Raw genomic sequence first — 17,694 nt, forward strand, 5'->3', positions numbered from 1 at the left:
TTTTACATCAATTTAGCTGCATTACTACATACAGGACCACCTTTCTATACTGTGTAACAGTTTAGTTATTTTGTTTGGAGGGATAATGATTACCTTTACTCAAGCACAATGAGAATGTGTCACAAACTTTGGAAACAATAAGTGAAAGTTTATCTGTAATATTTTAAAGAAAACACTGACAGCACTGATAATAACTTTATTTGACACATTACACTGATATAGCAAGGGAACAAAGAAGGATAAATTCACAATACAGTGGAGTTGAACCTTTATAACTTTCTTTAAAAATCGTATACATGCAATACTAAAGTAAAACTGTTTCTTAAAGTATAGATCCAAGCAGTAAGGATAGAAATAAAGCCTTAACTAACTTCTAGTCCTAAATATCTACTTGCACATTTACAATTCAATCCCCACTAGTTTTATGCCTTATGACTCCTATTAAATTAAACATGATTTAATCTACATATATTTTGAAGTAGAATCACAGTGAGTAAACAGGTTGCTGGTGCCGTGGGCTGCTCAAGCCATTTCTGAGCACATTTTGAACAGCTGTTTTAAGATTACTACATATTCTGAAGCAAAGGCAATTGAAGACGCAGGTGCAAACACATTTTTCTCTCTTATTTGCCTCCATCAGTACTAGCTAGTTAAGAATTTTATGGTCATGCTGGTAATAATGAAAGGGTGGTTCCTTGTTTTCCAATAGTGCTTTCATCACCCTTGAAAAGGAGCTAGAGAGAGGCTTCAGTGCTCCTGTTTGTTGTAGCTGTAGTCTCAAGATTAACCGAGCTGGTTGGAGGAGTTGGATGGGTTGCAGCAGTATTACACCGTTCTATACATCGTCCCCTGCAACCTCTACGTGGACTGCATATGCCATAAGAAAAAAAATGTATATTCTTAGAATAACTTTATTAGAAAAAAAATTGCCTGGGAAAGGTTGCCCTTGTTAAAGCAGACTCTGAAATCTGGAGACTCATCCCTAGGAATAAAGTGCTCACAATGCCTTTTGAGGCTGCTCTTCCGGCCAGACTTTCATTATCCTACCTATGAAACCTCTTTTAAATGAAGCATGTTCACAAATGTTCCAGCCTCAAACCTGTGTATTTGTGATTTGGGGTGGGGGGATGAATGAGTTACACAAAAGTGCAATTTGAGGAAAAAGAGCATGGGATCAAGATTTCTTACCAATGAGTAAGCTTTGCTTAGGGGAGAGATTCTGCCAAATAAAATATTTGTTTGTTGGTCTGTTGGTTTTATTATGTATGTTTTAAATTCTTAGCTGTCTTGGTGGCCCTTGTAAGGGCAGAAAGGCAGCATACACATTTTATAAATAAAATAAATATACTTTTTAATTCAAAGCTTTCAAGTGATAGCCCAGGGAATGTTTATGATGAGATGACAATGGAGATGGATAAAGTGACAGGCACCATCCATAATTTAATCTGCAGTCATCTCTGTTGTAGGGCCTCATGTGTAGGATTTCTCAGAGATCCAGTCAGTTTGCTGCAAAAAGGCTTAGTACTTCCAGAATTTGTAGTTCACTGTGAACCACCTCTTTCCACATTTCAGCTCAGCCACGAGATATCGATTATTAGGCTGGAATCTAGTGAATTCTGCTGACCCTATGATTCTAGAGGCTTTGTTTGAAGTATTAGAAAAGGGACCTTTACTATTTTAACACAATAAGGTCACATTTACAAAGGAGACTTCTGCTCACATTGGGAATGGCCTGGAGCACTAGGAAAGGCTTCTTCAGTGCTGGATGTCAATTAGTTATGAAAAAAAGGCTTAGATATGGCACAATTCCATCGTGTTATGCACACAAATTCAGGGGCTTCTATGCACAAGTTACGATATAGATAGCCTCCTTGAACTCCAGTAGAACTTTCCAGATTCTTGAAAATGTAGAGACTAGTTACAAGTTGAACCTCAAATCTACCACTATAGTATGCTTAAAATATGCTTCAGTGGCAGTCTTACTTGTTTCTTAAAATAGTTAAATTCAGTAGTGTTTTGTAATGTTTTCACAGCACATGCACCTCAAATGAGCACGACAAGGTATACCTTTAGTACCAATAAGTTCTTAAAGCATCAGGAAACCAGACTATATGACACTGAACTGTCTAGTAACCTTGAAACTGGTTTACTGGGTGGGGGAGCGAACATGAAATTACTGTGTTTTGGTTTATTCTAACTAGGTAGACTGATTTGTTAAAATTCTAAAGGCTTACTGACATTAGACAGCAATAATTCTAGCAAGCTGCAGCATACAATATTGAGCTGGTCACAGTGATGACAGTTATAGTCACAGAATCTATTCACTTAGAGCAACAGCGTTGGGTTCCAGCATCAAGTGTATAGAGCCTTGTAGTTATATGGCATTTGAAGAGGAAAGAAAAAAGCCTAGAGGTAAGAAAAACATGATACGTTGAACAGATAACTCCATGACTCTTGGGCCCAAAATTATAGTTGCCTGCCTCCTCATCATGACCCTGGTATTCCTTGGAGGTCTCCCATCCAAATACTAGCCAGGTTTGGGGCTAAAAGTGTGTGACTGGCCCAAGTTCACCCAGCAAGCTTATATGGTACAAGTGGAGATCTGAATCTGGGTTTCCGAGGTCCTAGTTCAACACCTTAACCGCTACACCACACTGGTTCTCATGATAACACTGCTCATCAACAAATACTGATGCCAGCAAACAACTAAGAGCTTTGGTTCATACTAGCAGAAAGCACAGAGAATAATGATCTTTAAAAGACATTAGAAAAGGTAACAGAAAAGGCACCTATTTGCCAGCTAGAATAAAGTCTGTTATGTGAAGTTCAAATTCATTATGAAAAGTTTAAGATTGAGACCATGCAGTTAAGGATGACACACAACCATATCTGCTTTAAGATTGTTTGAATGACACAAAAATGATACAATTTATGATTTTCCAGGAGGGCAAGAATCAGATTTTAATACTACAGTAGCACTAGCTGGGACTAGTAAGGCAATATCCTGTTTCTACTCCATGTACAAGAGAGATGTAGCATGACTGCAGGAGTGAAGTGCTATACAGGATTGTGTGTTTGTGGAATAGAAGAACTCCAGTCCTGTATAGCACAGATGCATAAAATGTTCTAATGTGGTTGCTTTTTGAAAAATATGATGTAAGAGGGGCTGTCTATAAATAATATGTGGCTTCCCCTCTGCATGGTTCAGAATGTGTTCAACATCAATAAACACTCAGAGGGGGGAAACCCCTATTCTTAGTTACCTGCCTGCACATTACAATATTTGTCAGAATTGTGTTTACAAATATAAAAAAGTTGTACAGGCACTCCCACTCTGTGTAACAAAACTATTTTAGAAAGGTGCTACAATGCCATGTAAATAGAAAGAAGAGGAGCTGCTGCACAAGTACTGGCCAGCAGGTACCTGTAACTCTGTTCATGATGCATCAGCATGCTATGTGTTATAGTCTGAACAGAAGTAAAATGAAATTTCTCTGCAACAATGGTAGTAGGTGAGGGGAAAAAGACACTTCTAGAACAGTCATAACTGTATATGTACCAAAAAAGCTATCCTTTGAAAAGGCTGAAATAACAAGTTCCAAATCCGGTTTAGCTGCTTTTAATTTTATTTGATTTACCTTTCCCAATGAAAGTGTTTTTCTTACATTTTTTGTAATCTGAAAACCAACAAGCTTTGTGTCTGCATCACTGCAGTGTTAGGGTCTTGATACCTTGGAGGCTATAAATATTAATTAGAAAGAAACTCTTGAAGCTCACTTTAGATAGGATTCTCTCCCTCTCTACCCCTTGTATGCTGATTACACTAACAGCCTGTTTTATTTTAAAAGTTGGTCCAGCTGCCATGAACAAGTGAGGCTCAACTTTTCAAAGGGCTCTTACAATCATTCTAGCTGTATTTCAAAGGATATCCAATTGTATTTCCTACAGCTCAGATCCAACTCTTTTGCTCTTGCCTCTGTAGACACTAGCTGCATGTCGCTTGGCAAGTGGCAGCATAGACTGTGCTGCCCAAGGTACCTCCACTGCTTATGCTGTTGGCCGGACACTTGAGTGACTTCGTACTGCTGTCTCTTTGGACGTACAAGTGCTCTAGTCTCCAGCGCTCCCAGCTTTTCTGAAATTCTGTTCGAACCTTACACAAGAAAAGAAAGAAATTGGAATAGTCAGGTTTTGAGATACATTTAATGTATAACTGACAAAAAACCCCCCAATGACTTGCATTAATTAGTCCTGCCATGGTAAGGTTACCCTTATTGCTACTTTAAATAATCTTGGAGATCACTCAATTGATCCATGCTAAGGCTGAGTCAACACTGAAATAATCACAGCACTTTCTCTTATACAAATAAATCTGTGAACACAATATAGCAGGAAACATTTTACTGAATTCTCTTGCCACACACAGCTATATTTCAAGACTGCGCTCAACATGGTTCAAATCAGACCTTTCTTATTAGCCTAATGTAGCATCCAGTATTCCAACTAAGACTGCAACAGGTCCCTAGTAAATATGCCAGTAAAGTCTGACTGCTGTGTTATCTCAGTGGTTTTAGGATGCTGATTAAAAATTATGATACAATGCTATTGACTATATTGTTTGGTATTTGGTAGCTGAAGAAATATGTAGTAGAATAAAATTAGAATAGGTAACTGAATAATAATATAAGATAAAGTGAGAAAACTCTCATTTTTCAAAATATTACTCTTCTGTATCTAGAGGGTTTTTTTTAGTTTCCTACTGTTCAGTTCTACATTATTTCTGATGAGACAACACATTTTTAAGATACTGCACTAGAAAATAGGGCTGCCAGTTACAAATCTTGTAACTCCACACCACACAGTAGCTTCTTATAACTCCACACCACACAGTAGCTTCACTTCAAAGAAGGAATTTTACTTTCAGGTGCAAGCTATATACAGTGAACATCAAGGAACAAACCGGCAGCATGCCTCGCAGTAAACAAGACTCCCTAACAGACAATGTGCACTGATAGTGCTCTGCTAATATACAAACACTGCCCAATCACTGAGAAGGTCACAGCACCGGATCAGACTGGTTTGGTTCAGTTGCATCAGGCTTTTGCCAACTGACCCTGGATGACAGGTGCTGTCATTTAGATCTCCATGATCTGTGCACAAGATGCACACCTCTTTATTTTGCTTCCCTGACAAATCTGAAGTTGTAACTGGCACAAACCTGGTTTACTGTCAGGCCCCTTCCACACATGCAGAATAATGCACTTTCAATCTACTTTCACAATCGTTTGCAAGTGGATTTTGCTATTCCACACAGCTGCAAAGTACATTGTAAGTGGATTGAAAGTGCATTATTCTTCATGTACAGAAGGGGACATTGTTTTGCATTCCCCCCTCCCTCAAGTCTTCCATTAACTTTAGTTTGCCTTGATGTCCAGTGGGTGGAGAGTTATATTGAGGTTTATGTTTTCCTAGTACATGGGATTCTTAATCAGAATTAAATCATACCTATGTATTATAAATAGTGGGGAAACAACACAGCTCAATTTGATAGTGTATTCACATTGTGACTTCATGGATAATGAGCTAATTAAAATGCTTTACTTCAATCTCAACACATTTTATAAGTGGAGGAAGTATGCAAACAAGCTAATTAATGAAGTTTGTGCTCATCATGAATAAAGCTCCAAGTTGTTCATGACATCTGAACTGAGTCTAGAAGATGTAGGAAACCAACATTAAATTGATTTTATGTCTATGGTAGCTATAGGTCCCAATGGAAGGACATCTCCTGCAAAAATAAACAATAACAGCTTTGATTAGGCAAGAGAGCTGGACAAAGGGGATACCATGACAGAACTTTTTGTAAAAGAGTTATTTAAAGTCCAATAGTGTGAATAGAACAGCCTCTTTAGGAACAGCAGAGATTATGAGAAGCAACAGAATCATTAAATTGAATAATGATACACAAATGCAGACAAATCAGAATTTACCATTTAATCCAAAGGCACCCACCTAGGTTCAATTAAAACGATAGGTATCAAATTAGTATTATCTTGCTCTGAATTTACAGGTACATATTAAGAATAAAGAACATAGTGAAAAGGAGCTATCCAGAGATTTATGCTAAAATACAGTAGACTGTACACTTGAAAGTCTAGCTAAAATTGGCAACCATTTGGTGGTTTTTGGGAAAAACATGCCACTAAAGGTATTTTTAATTATTTTAATTCAAATATGCAAAGTGAATTCTGCCTTGTAGGAATGAAAATTTTCCTGATTTTCTTATTTGCATAAATCATGGCATTTTTTAAATAGATAAAATATTAATCTTGGTCTGAAAACCAGCATTTTAATGATAATGGCAATGTAAAAAATGTTGTAATTTACTATTTAATCTTTTTAAGGTATTGTGGATGGAACAAATATTTAAGTATTTTAATAACAATATTTTGATAGTGTATTCTAACCTGCTCTGTTCCAATTAATGTAGTACTTAAATTTCACAGTTCATTGAATGAAGCAGAATGGTTGTCACTTATCCAATAATGAGATTACTTTCACACTATTAAATTGGGTCAGAATAATGTGTTAAAATTGTGTAACGCCTGTTCAGAACCACTGTGTGGGGTCAAATACAAGCCACAAAAATTAAATTTAAAAAAAGCTGAAATGCATATTTATGTCAGTACATACTTTAATACACAGGAACATGCCTCATTAGTTAATAAAGTCTGAAGCAATAAAGTAGTAGTTGTAGGAAATCACTGTGGGTAGGGTTCAGTGGTTCTAACCACAAACTCCCTTAGCTGTGCACAAGGATGAATGTGAACAAACACTTGAACTCAAGTCTGATTATACAGAGTGAGACGTTATAATCAACAGGATGGGGAACTCAGTAAACAATTACAATAGGATTAGAGCTGTAAGACTAATCAGAAATCTAGAAACAGAACTGAAGCACAGCATAAATCTTATCATGACACAATAACTGATATTCTACTGCCTGTGTAGAAAAACTCTCTTGAATCATTCAGTTTTGCATAGTTCACTGAAAGTCAAGGGAGAGCCTTCCTGACCTCCTCAGGCAGGCTATTCCATAAGGTGGAGGCTTTAATGGAGCAGGCATGTGTAAGAGAAGTTGTTGATTTTGTCCATTTGCAGGATGGCACCTGCAGAAAACCTGCTCAGGTGAGTGAACCTGTCATAGTGGTGATTTGTTATTCTATACTGATCTATCATGTCACAGTCAGGTCATTTCCATGGTGCATCACATTTTGCTGCATGTGTTCTCTGTGGGGGCCAGTTAAAGTACTTTGCTGGCTTCCTAAGTGCTTTGAATATTAGGAATTAACTCTACTAACAGCCCACAGAAAGTTTTCATTTGCCTCCAAACACATTTTCTTGTTGAGTGAGATCTAGTGGCACTCCCCCATATTAGGAAACATACACACCACATGGGAATTCTCCCTGCCTCCCTGCTAATAGTCATGAGTCTGTGGTAAGGAAGACTGTGGCAAAGGGAATGGGGAAAACAGCTCAGATGTAGCTCCTGAATTTGCATGCTTCATTAGTCTTGCACAGGCACCATTTTCTTTCTTGCTCATTAACAGCCTTCAGCGGCACAATCAAAGGAAAGGCTCAGAATTTCTCTGACAATTCTGCTTTGTCACCATTTGTATTTGCTAAACGTTTTTGCCCATCTGGCCTCTTCTGATGGGCAGCAGCACATCCCATCCTCTTGCCCCCTCCCTAGATAGCAGGGCATGGCTGTCACTCATGTGAAAGAGGAAGGATAGTTCTGTAAACAGAAGGAACACATTCTCATGGCATGATCCTCATGGCTTTTTAGCATCCACATGAAACCACTGGGTAATATCCAAAGATTTGGACTGGTTTGCCACAATTATTCAGATGACACTCAGATCTATCATGCTTCTGGCTAATGCCAAGCGAGGCTTTGGAAACCCCAAACCAGTGCCTGGAGGTAGTTCTGGGGGTAGATGTAGGTTAATAAGCTGAAGTTTAACCCTAAGAAGACAGGAGTGGTACTGATAACTGAAAAGTCTGCCCCAGGGTGTAAGATATCACCTATTCTGGATGGGGGTGCACTCTGCTTCAACATACTAGTAATTCTCTTGAACCAAGGTCCACTGCTGGATAAGCAGGTGGAAGATGTGGCCAAAAGTGCCTTTCACCAGCTTTAGCCAGTTGCAGCCTTTCCTGGTCAGAAAATGTCAGATCACTGTGGTGCATGGCCTGGTTAGATCTAGATTAGATTACTATAAGGTGTTTTGTGTGGGGCTGCCCTTGCAAACTGTTTGAACATTTCAGTTGGTCCAGAATGCAGTTGGGACCAGCATACCTGAAGGATCGCTTAATCTCTTATGAATCTACCTGACTGATACAGTCATCTTCTGAGGCCTTCTTTACTCTTAGATAAGCTAAGAGGAACTTTGAATTCCTCTAAGGTCTCAGAGTACTCTAAGAGTAAGCAAGTGGCAACTAAAACTCTCCTGCTCCTTCTGTTGATGTCTTCTGAAACTTTTATTTTGTCCAGTACCCTATAGAGATAATCTCTTTTTCGCACTGTTTGTTATTTTTATGTATGTGTCTTTTGTGCATATTTTAACTTGATTTTAATTGTTTGAGTTTTTGGCTTTTAAATATGTTTTTATTATGTATGTTTTCAGTTTGTTGGCTGCCTTGATTGCCCTGATGAGGACATAAAAGTGGTGCTGTAAATTCTGTTGGTAAATAAATAATACTAAAGGTACGTTTCAGCAGTGGCGCAACTAGGCAAACTGGAGCCCTGGGCAAAACCTGAGTTCGATGCCCCCCAGGCGCATGCCCGGTGCAATGCACACACCCCCTTGTAGCTATGCCCAGTGGTGTATCTAGGCAAACTGGAGTTTGGCACCCCCCCATGGGCAGCCGCCATCCCCCACTGTGACCAAGCAATGATTTTCTATACCAGGTCGTTTCAAAGTCACCATCACATTATAGAACATGCCCCAACTCACAAATCTGAACATAGCAATAGGCCATGCCACACAGCAGAAATATTTTTGAAACATTTTCAAAACACTTTCAAAATGTTTTATTACTACTATGAAAACATTTTATGGTATTGTATCCAGTCCCCCCCAATTGGAGGAAACAGCATCACTTTCAATGTTATTTAAACTGGGAAACCCAGATTCTCCTGTTAAGGTGGATTTAAAAGGAGAATCTGGGCTCCCTAGTTTAAACAAGTGAGGCTGGAATCCACTTCCAAACAGCATCATTTTCAATGGTGTTTAAACTAGGGAGCCCATATTCTCCTTTTAAATCCACCTTAAAGGGTGAATCTGGGGTTCCCAGTTTAAACAACATTGAAAGTGATGCTATTTTGGGGTTGATTCTCCCTCACCCTGAAACAGCATCACTTTCAATGTTTAAACTGGGGACCTCAGACTCTCCCTTTAAATCCATGCCAAAGGGGGGGGGAATTTAAAAGGAAAATCTGGGGAAATTTGGGGGGTGCCTGCTGTCAGGGGTACAATTGTTAAGCTAGCAGCACAAAACTTTCAGGGTATTTTAGGAGACTTTCCTAATGATACCACCCAGGTTTGGGAAGTTTGGTTCAGGGGGTCCAAAGTTATGGAGCCTTAAAGTTGAAAATCATCAATGACTCTCTTGAGCAAGGAGTCTTTCCAGATGGGTTGAAGGAGGCAGTGGTCCGCCCACTCTTGAAAAGACCATCGTTAGATCCTGGAGATCTGGCCAATTACCGCCCCGTCTCGAATCTTTCGTTTCTGGGGAAGGTAATTGAGAGAGTGGTGTTGGAGCAGCTTCAGGGTTTCCTGGATGAAACATCAGCTTTCGACCCCTTCCAGTCCGGCTTCCGTGCTGGGCATGGGACGGAGACGGTTCTCGTCGCTGTCACAGATACGCTCCGTATGCAACTTGACCGAGGCGGATCGGCGCTGCTGGTGTTGTTAGATCTCACCGCAGCGTTTGATGTGGTCGACCACGACCTTTTGGCCCACCGCCTGGCCGCCTCCGGGGTCCGGGGCACTGTCCTTCAATGGATTGTCTCGTTCCTCCGGGGGCGGAGTCAGCAAGTGTGGTGTGGGGACAAAGCTTCTCAGAGGTGCCCGCTTCATTGTGGTGTGCCTCAGGGGGCATTGTTGTCCCCACTGTTATTTAACATCTATATGCGACCCCTTGCCTCAGTTGGTACGGGAGCTTTGGGCTGGTCTGCCATCAGTATGCTGATGACACTCAGCTCATTCTGTCGATGGAGGCGGGAGCTGTCACCGCCCCTGCAGCTCTACAGCATTGTTTGGAGGCGGTCGCTGGTTGGTTACAACAGAGCAGGTTAAAACTTAATCCATCGAAGACGGAGATCCTCTGGCTTGGCCGGGAGAGATTGGGGAATTCCAGCCGCCCGGTGTGGGAGGGGGTCACATTGGCGCCGACCTCCTCCGTTCGCAGCCTGGGGTCCACCTGGATTCGTCTCTTTCAATGGGGACCCAGGTGGCCCATACAACCCGGGTTGCGTTTTCCCTCTTCGACAGGCCCGACGGCTGGCTCCCTTCCTCTCCAACGCTGACCTAGCCACTGTGATCCATGCAACGGTCACCTCCAGACTAGACTATTGTAACTCGGCTTCTCGCTGGCCTTCCCTTGGCGTCTGATTCGAAGCTAAAACTGGTCCAAAATGCAGCTGCAGGTCTGCTCACAGGCAGTGCCATCTGGGATCATATCCAGCCTGTGTTGCACCAGCTGCATTGGCTCCCAGTGGAGTTCGAATCATCTTCAAGGTGTTGGTGTTGACCTTTAAGGCCTTACGCGGCCTGGGACCCTCGTACCTTCGGGACCGCAGATACCCCATATGTCTCAGCTCCAGCAGAGGCCAATTCTACTGGAGATCCCTGGCCCCTCAATGATGCGGCTGGCCTCCACTCGGGCCAGGGCCTTTACGGCTCTGGCCCCTGCCTGGTGGAACACTCTACCACCAGCTGTCCGGACCCTGCGGGACCTTGGAGAGTTCCGCAGGGCTTGCAAGACCGAATTGTTCCACTGGGCCTTTGGAGAGACCAGCCATGAGGGTGCTCCTGCTTTCATCCTCCCCCTGCTGTATAGGGTCCCTAACATCATCGGGACCCATCACTCTTCTTGGGAGGGTTGCATATGGGTTCGTGGGATACTGTTTTAGAATGAAAATTTTAAACTTTTATATATTTATGTTTATATATGCTTTTATATTGTTCACCGCCCTGAGCCCTTTGGGGATAGGGCGGTATACGAAATCAAATAATAAATAAATAAATAAATAAAAGTTGTGGCCCCTATCTTCTGTTAGTTCTCATTGGAAACAATGGGTGATGGGACACCCCCTTTGGGAGTCCATAGCTTTGGACCCCCCTGGACCAAACTTCACAAAACCTGGTGGTATCAGTAAGAGACTCTCCTGATGATACCTCCCAGGTTTGGTGAAGTTTGGTTCAGGGGGGTCCAAAATTATTGACCCTCAAAGGTGTAGCCCCCATCTCCTATTAGCTCCCATTGGAAACAATGGGGGATGGGGCACCCCCTTTGGGAGTCCATAACTTTGGACTCCCTAAACCAAACCTCACCAAACCTGGGGGATCGCATCAGGAGAGTCTCCCGAATCATCCCTGAATTTTTGGTGCTGCTAGCCTAAAAACGGCACCCTCTGCAGGCCAAAAATGGGAAAACACCGAAAATACAAAAAATCCCACAAATGAACCTGCAGTTTTTGCGCCCCCCACAAGGGGGTGCTCTGGGCAACTGCCCACTTTGCCCAATGGGAGGAACGCCTCTGCGTTTCAGTGAGTTCAGTGGAAATCACTTCCAAGTAATAATGCATAAGCATGCAGCCCAATCCTATGCATGTTTACTTTGTATCAAAGTTCCTCTAATTCCAAAAGGTCATATTCACAGTTGCAAATATGAATGATTCTATTGTTATAGCTACAGCTTATGGTTAACACATAATTACTTAGATATACATGTGCTTTGCATTGCAGTCTGATCCTAAGCCTGTTTGTTTGGACATAAGTCCCAAGAAAGTGGCTGTGTGATTAGCCCTCAAGAATATATACTGACTGTACTAAGGAACCAGAACATATTAAAACTTGATTCTATGCTAGAAAAAAAAAGAGTCAGAGCAAAGCATTTTGCATGCCTCTTACCTCGTTGTTGACAAAACAGTAGAGGACTGCAACCAGAAGACCCTGGGAGAAAAGTAGGGTTAAAAGAGCTATGATTAATAAACTTTATCAGCCAGATAACAAAGGAAGATACCATATCTTGGATCCCATGGTTGGCAAATCTCTGTGGATGCAGTGCATTTCCGACAGCTAATTGGGACTGCCTCCCCATTCCAATGCAAATGGAAGTGTTTCCCCCATGAATCAGCCCCTTAGCAAAATTTTACCACTTAATTCAAGTCAACATCTAATTCAAGATCCACTGTATCATGAGGCAGGAAAAAAACAATAAAGGCTTTATTCCTACTCTCTTGCTGACTCGGGATTAGAAACAATTCCTATATGATGACAATTTAATTCATTTTATTATCAATTTACTTAGCTTCCTTTTGCATAAAAATGTCAAAAGCAATGCAACTTGCAATGAAACGGTAGTAATACTAGAATTAAAACACAACAAACAAAAACAGATGACCATTTATGATCCTGTCTTTTGCCAGTTCAATGTTGTGATGACTGCCAACACTTTTGATCCAAATAACAGTCCTCATGATGATTTATTCAGACAACCCAGCAGGCTCAATGTCAGTAGCACAGCTACCATCATGCAAAGCTAGCACAACATTAGAGCAGTAATAGCTAGTATCTTTTCTGAAAGATACATTTTCACATAATGACATTGAAAGGAATAGCACTGCATACTTTTTGCAGTTTGTTCCACATTTATTGTGTTTCATATGGCACTGTCACAGTGAAGCCTGCATAAAATTAAAAGTGTGCCCCCATGGTAAAAGATCAAAACTTTGTGATGTTTCAATTTTCACTTGTTTGCAAGCTGCAAGGTTTCTTTAAGATTTGCCAGAAATATGGTCTAAGGCTAAGCAGTAATGATCGTTCATGTAGTTTTTCATCTTCTAGGAAGTCAAGCATTCTATTATTATTTTCAGATTAAATTTTCAGATTAAATAACTGTCACCGTGAACTAAGTGGTGCTAAGATGCAAGGTGGCTTGCTCACCAATCACTAGTTAATATTACTAAGTTTCCTTCAATTGTCATTTTATCAATCATCACTATAATTAATCTCCAGCCCGTTGACTAATACAGGAGCTCTGCATTTGCAGAGGGTCATGTGTGGCAGTTGCAAAAAACATACACACACAAATACAGTATCAATAAATTCTCTCTGTAAAATGGAATAATCCTGGAATAGACTGGTACACAATTTCCTGTGTTCCATAACAGAAGGATCTCTTCGGATGAGATAATGAAGCCTTCCATCACAGATGACATTCACTAGAAATATTGCATTGAACACATGATGTCTTGGTGCTACCTGAAAGGAGGAGGAGGAGAGTTCGAAGAAGAGCTTCACAAAACGCAGCATTCCTTTCGCATGCTCATCCGTAATAAAAGCAAAAACGATCTCATGTGTCCCCAGAAGTGGGATCAGAGTCAGAGTCGATTTGGCCAGTCTAGAAAATGAAACCAATGGTAAAAAATATAGCTCAAAGGAATGAAGCATTATCACATGTATTTTTCATATCACAGTCTTTTTGAACTGGTTGCAGATCAAAGGATTACATGTTTTGTTGTCTTAAGCAAGTCATATCTTGTTTCCATGTCACAGTTTTCTTATGGAGAAGCATACACACAGTTCCTACGTGATATTCAAATTCAAAGACCTTTATTAGGCATCAAGAGAAATATACGGATAAAACTGTGCAGTAATATGATCCTGAGTTTGACAGGGTAAAACAGCTGCTCAAGTTCATACAGTACAAACTTCAGGAAAATAAGTAAATAAAAGGAGAGCCAGAAACTTATTTTACAATATCGAGCAGGAACTTGGCCACCATTTTCAACTGCCTGGGATCCTCATTGTTCAAGAGGCGGTTCAATTTGGAATATGGAGGGCACAAGTAAGTCGGTGTTGAAAAGAACAAGCTAGGTCTGAGATCTATGAATTTCGGGCAGACTAATAGAACATGCTCCAAAGATTCCTCAGAGGTTGAGCAATATGGACATGTACGCTTTTTCTGTGAGTGTGCCATGAATCTCTCTGGGGAGACCTAAGTGATATAAAAAGGGAAGAGAGGGATAGGTTTGGATGATACGAGTTGGGAGAGGGAGAAGGGGACTTATACATTACCTAAATTCTGCAGAGAAGTTCTTGAAGAAGGCATGGATTCCTATGCCAGAATGGAGAGTGGGGGCCAGCAGCAGCAAGAGCCAGCCTGGAGAGCCAGCTTGGAGAGCCAGCACTGAGAACTTGAGCCAGCAGCAGCTGGAGCCAGCATTAAGAACCAACTTCTAATAAGGAGCTGGAGCAAGCCAGCAAGCTCGCTAGAAGCTGGCTAGCTAGCCAGCTAGCGCTAAAGTAAAGAACCAGCCAGAACTGTATTTTTATACCCCTTACCATAGTTTGGGGCGGGAGCTAGTAAGTTTCTATTCCTTTAAGTTTCTATTCCTGGATTTTCTGGGTTTCCATGTTGGAATGGCAGGCTTGAGCTAATTAGAAGGTCTATCTATTGTTTCTAAATGTTGGGATAAAAGAGTCAATTGTTTCTTGATTACATCAAGGAAGCTCTGAATGGCTTTATACAGAGTATCTTAAAAGACTCTGCCCAGGTATTCAATTTGGCTGAGGCTTTGATTGGATCAGGAAGGGATTGATTGTTAGGGAGATCGTATCTAAAGGTAGAGGAAATGCAGGGAAGGAGTGATTGTTGGGGAGATGGTTTCACAAATGTAACGTCTAGTATCAGGGAGTTCTCGGGGATCCATTGTGTCACAACAGCTTAGTGGGGTGTGGTAATCAAGATGCATGTCCATGGTTCATCAGGCTTCCAGCTTCTATTGACTGGAGTAACTCATTCACTGATTTAATCTTGCAAACAGACCTTTTGCCTTGGGCCTGCTTTTGGGTGGACACTCTGCTATGCACACATGCAAATATGAGAATTGGCATTTTCCAGAACAGTTTTGTATGAAAAATCATATAAAATCCATATTTCAGTAGAGCGGAGTATGAAGGGCAGGGCAGCACCACCAGCATTGCTCTGCCACAAGAGCCCACGTCAGCACAGATGAGGGGCATCTTTTTGCATCTTCCTGGTGCCTCCCCAATCTTCTTTAAAAGAGGTGTGGTTGTAACATGGTGGCACCATCCCCAGCAGCTGCAAAACTGCTCCCGCCCTTACGGATTACACTGCCTTTTACTTAACTATAATTTAATACACAATTTTTGGTGTCATTCAGGACTGGTACTGTTGAAAGATTTGTGGGCATTTAATAATGTGCTATGTCTTCAAACACATCAGCAGCAAAAAAGGTGTCCAGACACCCATCTCTGCAGGACTCACTGCTGCAGCCACCCCCACCTCAATCCTCCTCCACATGTGTACAAAGAGCACTAATGTGATAGCAATTTCAGCCTTTCTCCATGGCCCAGAACTCTTCCATTTCCTTTCCTTTCCCAAGCTATGCTGTAATGCAGCTCAAACAGGAAAACAAAAAAGCCCTTTAAAAGGCTGCAAGCAGGTGTGGGGTGGAAGAGAGACATGTTGGGCATAACTCTGCCATCCTAAAGACAGAGCTTAGGTCAATTCCCCTCCCCAGAGTTGCTGCCAATGAGATGGATGCTTCTTCCACAATCACCCTGCAGTTTCCCTGGTGAGACAGATCAAAGAAAGACTGGTTTTGATCTGCCTGAAAGAGAAAAAATATGTGACCCAAATGAGTCATGCCTGCATTAGGCATGGGGAGACTTGGATGCTCTCAAATACTTCCTGCTGCTCATGCAGAAAAAAAGTTCCCATGTACAAACAGCTCCGGAACTGGATTATTATGGGTAGGAAGAACAAAAAATAGATGGAAAAATAATCCTCAGCTTTCTAATTTTTATGAATGCAATGGAAACAGCTACCCTTTTTTTAAATAGTTTTTCAATCTATCTTACCCTACCCTACCCTACTCAATTATTGCGGAAGCTTATTTTAGATGTAGGAACAAAACACTCTTATTGCTTCTCCCGAAACTCTAATTATGGGGAAAAATTAGTTTCATTTTACTTTTGCACTTCAACAGATGCACCACATTGTGCTGCCAATACCACTTCAGTGAACGTAATACAAATGAACTTCTTTGAATCCTCTTAAGGCTGTAATTCTATGCACAATCACCAGAGAGTAAAGCTCTAAAGAACACACTAGCCCTTCCAATGAGATTCACAATGCACTGTATACATGCTTAATACCACCTTTGATAAGTTCTATGATAGTTTTCTTTAGTTCTTTGCCTATAAAATCTCTTAGATTTGCTCCACTTTAAATGCAAAATCAGGCCCTGGCAGTGGTTCTCCATGGTCTCAGTCTTGCGAGCTGGCCACAAGCCTCTGGTGGCCAGAGTCTGGCCCCTTTTGGTGGGGTGGCTGCAGCCACGGTACCCAGCTCCTAGCAGCCACCCTCTGGCCTGCAGCTTCCCTGCCACCCTGTAGCTGCAGCCTCAGTGCCCAGCTTCCAGCAGCCAGCTGCAGTAGCCACCCTCTGGCTCGCGGCTTCTCTGCCACCCTGGAGGCTGCAGCCTCGGTATCTGGCTCCCAGCAGCTGGCTCCAGCAGCCGCCCTCCCTGCAGCCCCGGAGGTCTTGGTGCCTGCCTCCCAGCAGCTGGCTCTATCAGAAGGGCCCCTGCCACCCCGGTGGATGCAGCCTTGGTGCCCAGCTCCCAGCAGCCGGCCACCAGCCCGCAGCTTCCCTGCCGCTCTGGTAGCTGCAGCCTTGCTGCCTGGTCCCCAGCACTCGTCTTCTCAATTGCAGCAGAGCTGCAGGTTGTGGCTCAATCTCTGGCTTCCCTTCCTGGCCTCTGGTGAATGTGGGACCGTTGTTGGAGGGGCTGGAAGAGGAGTCCAAGGTGGGCGTTGTTCCTGACCTGCTTGACAATTGAAGGAAAGCACTGGGGAGGCAGGGGGAGTAGCATTGCGGAACCCTTGGGAGGTCCTCACGGCACCCCAGGGTGCCATGGCACACTAGTTGAAAATCACTGCCTTATATAAAGCAGTGGTGCGACCGCACTTGGAGTACTATATTCAGTTCTGGATGCTACATCTCAAAAAGGATATCAAAGAGAGAAAAAGTGCAGAGAAGGGCCACGAGGATGATTGAGGGATTGGAGCACCTTCCTTATGAGGAGAGGCTGCAGCATTAGGGACTCTTTGGTTTGGAGAGGAGACGTCTGAGGGAGGATATGATTGAAGTCTATAAAATTATGCATTGGGTAGAAAATGTCGACAGAGAGAAATTTTCTCTCTCTTTCTCACAATACTAAAACCGGGGGACATACATTGAAAATGCTGGGGGGGAAGAATTAGGACTAATAGAAGGAAACATTTCTTCACGCGACGTGTGGTTGGTGTTTGGAATATGCTGCCACAGGAGGTGGTGATGGCCACTAACCTGGATAGCTTTAAAAGGGGCTTC

The 17,694-nt window shown here is 42.1% G+C and overlaps 1 protein-coding gene across 1 annotated transcript in view; it reads right to left on the minus strand.

The window, feature by feature from the left end:
• Window positions 1–2,478: 2,478 nt before the first annotated feature.
• Window positions 2,479–17,694, minus strand: part of GLP1R (glucagon like peptide 1 receptor) — a 103,392-nt gene continuing 88,176 nt past the window's right edge. The window contains exons 13-15 of the mRNA XM_048504992.1: window positions 13,554–13,692; window positions 12,201–12,242; window positions 2,479–4,153 (exon numbers count right to left, since the gene is read on the minus strand). Coding sequence (XP_048360949.1) covers window positions 3,986–4,153; window positions 12,201–12,242; window positions 13,554–13,692 — 349 coding nt within the window. The 3' untranslated portion in view covers window positions 2,479–3,985. The remainder of the gene's footprint in view (window positions 4,154–12,200; window positions 12,243–13,553; window positions 13,693–17,694) is intronic.

The sequence above is a fragment of the Sphaerodactylus townsendi genome, linkage group LG01 (assembly GCF_021028975.2).
Source record: "Sphaerodactylus townsendi isolate TG3544 linkage group LG01, MPM_Stown_v2.3, whole genome shotgun sequence".
Taxonomy (NCBI): Eukaryota; Metazoa; Chordata; class Lepidosauria; order Squamata; family Sphaerodactylidae; genus Sphaerodactylus; species Sphaerodactylus townsendi.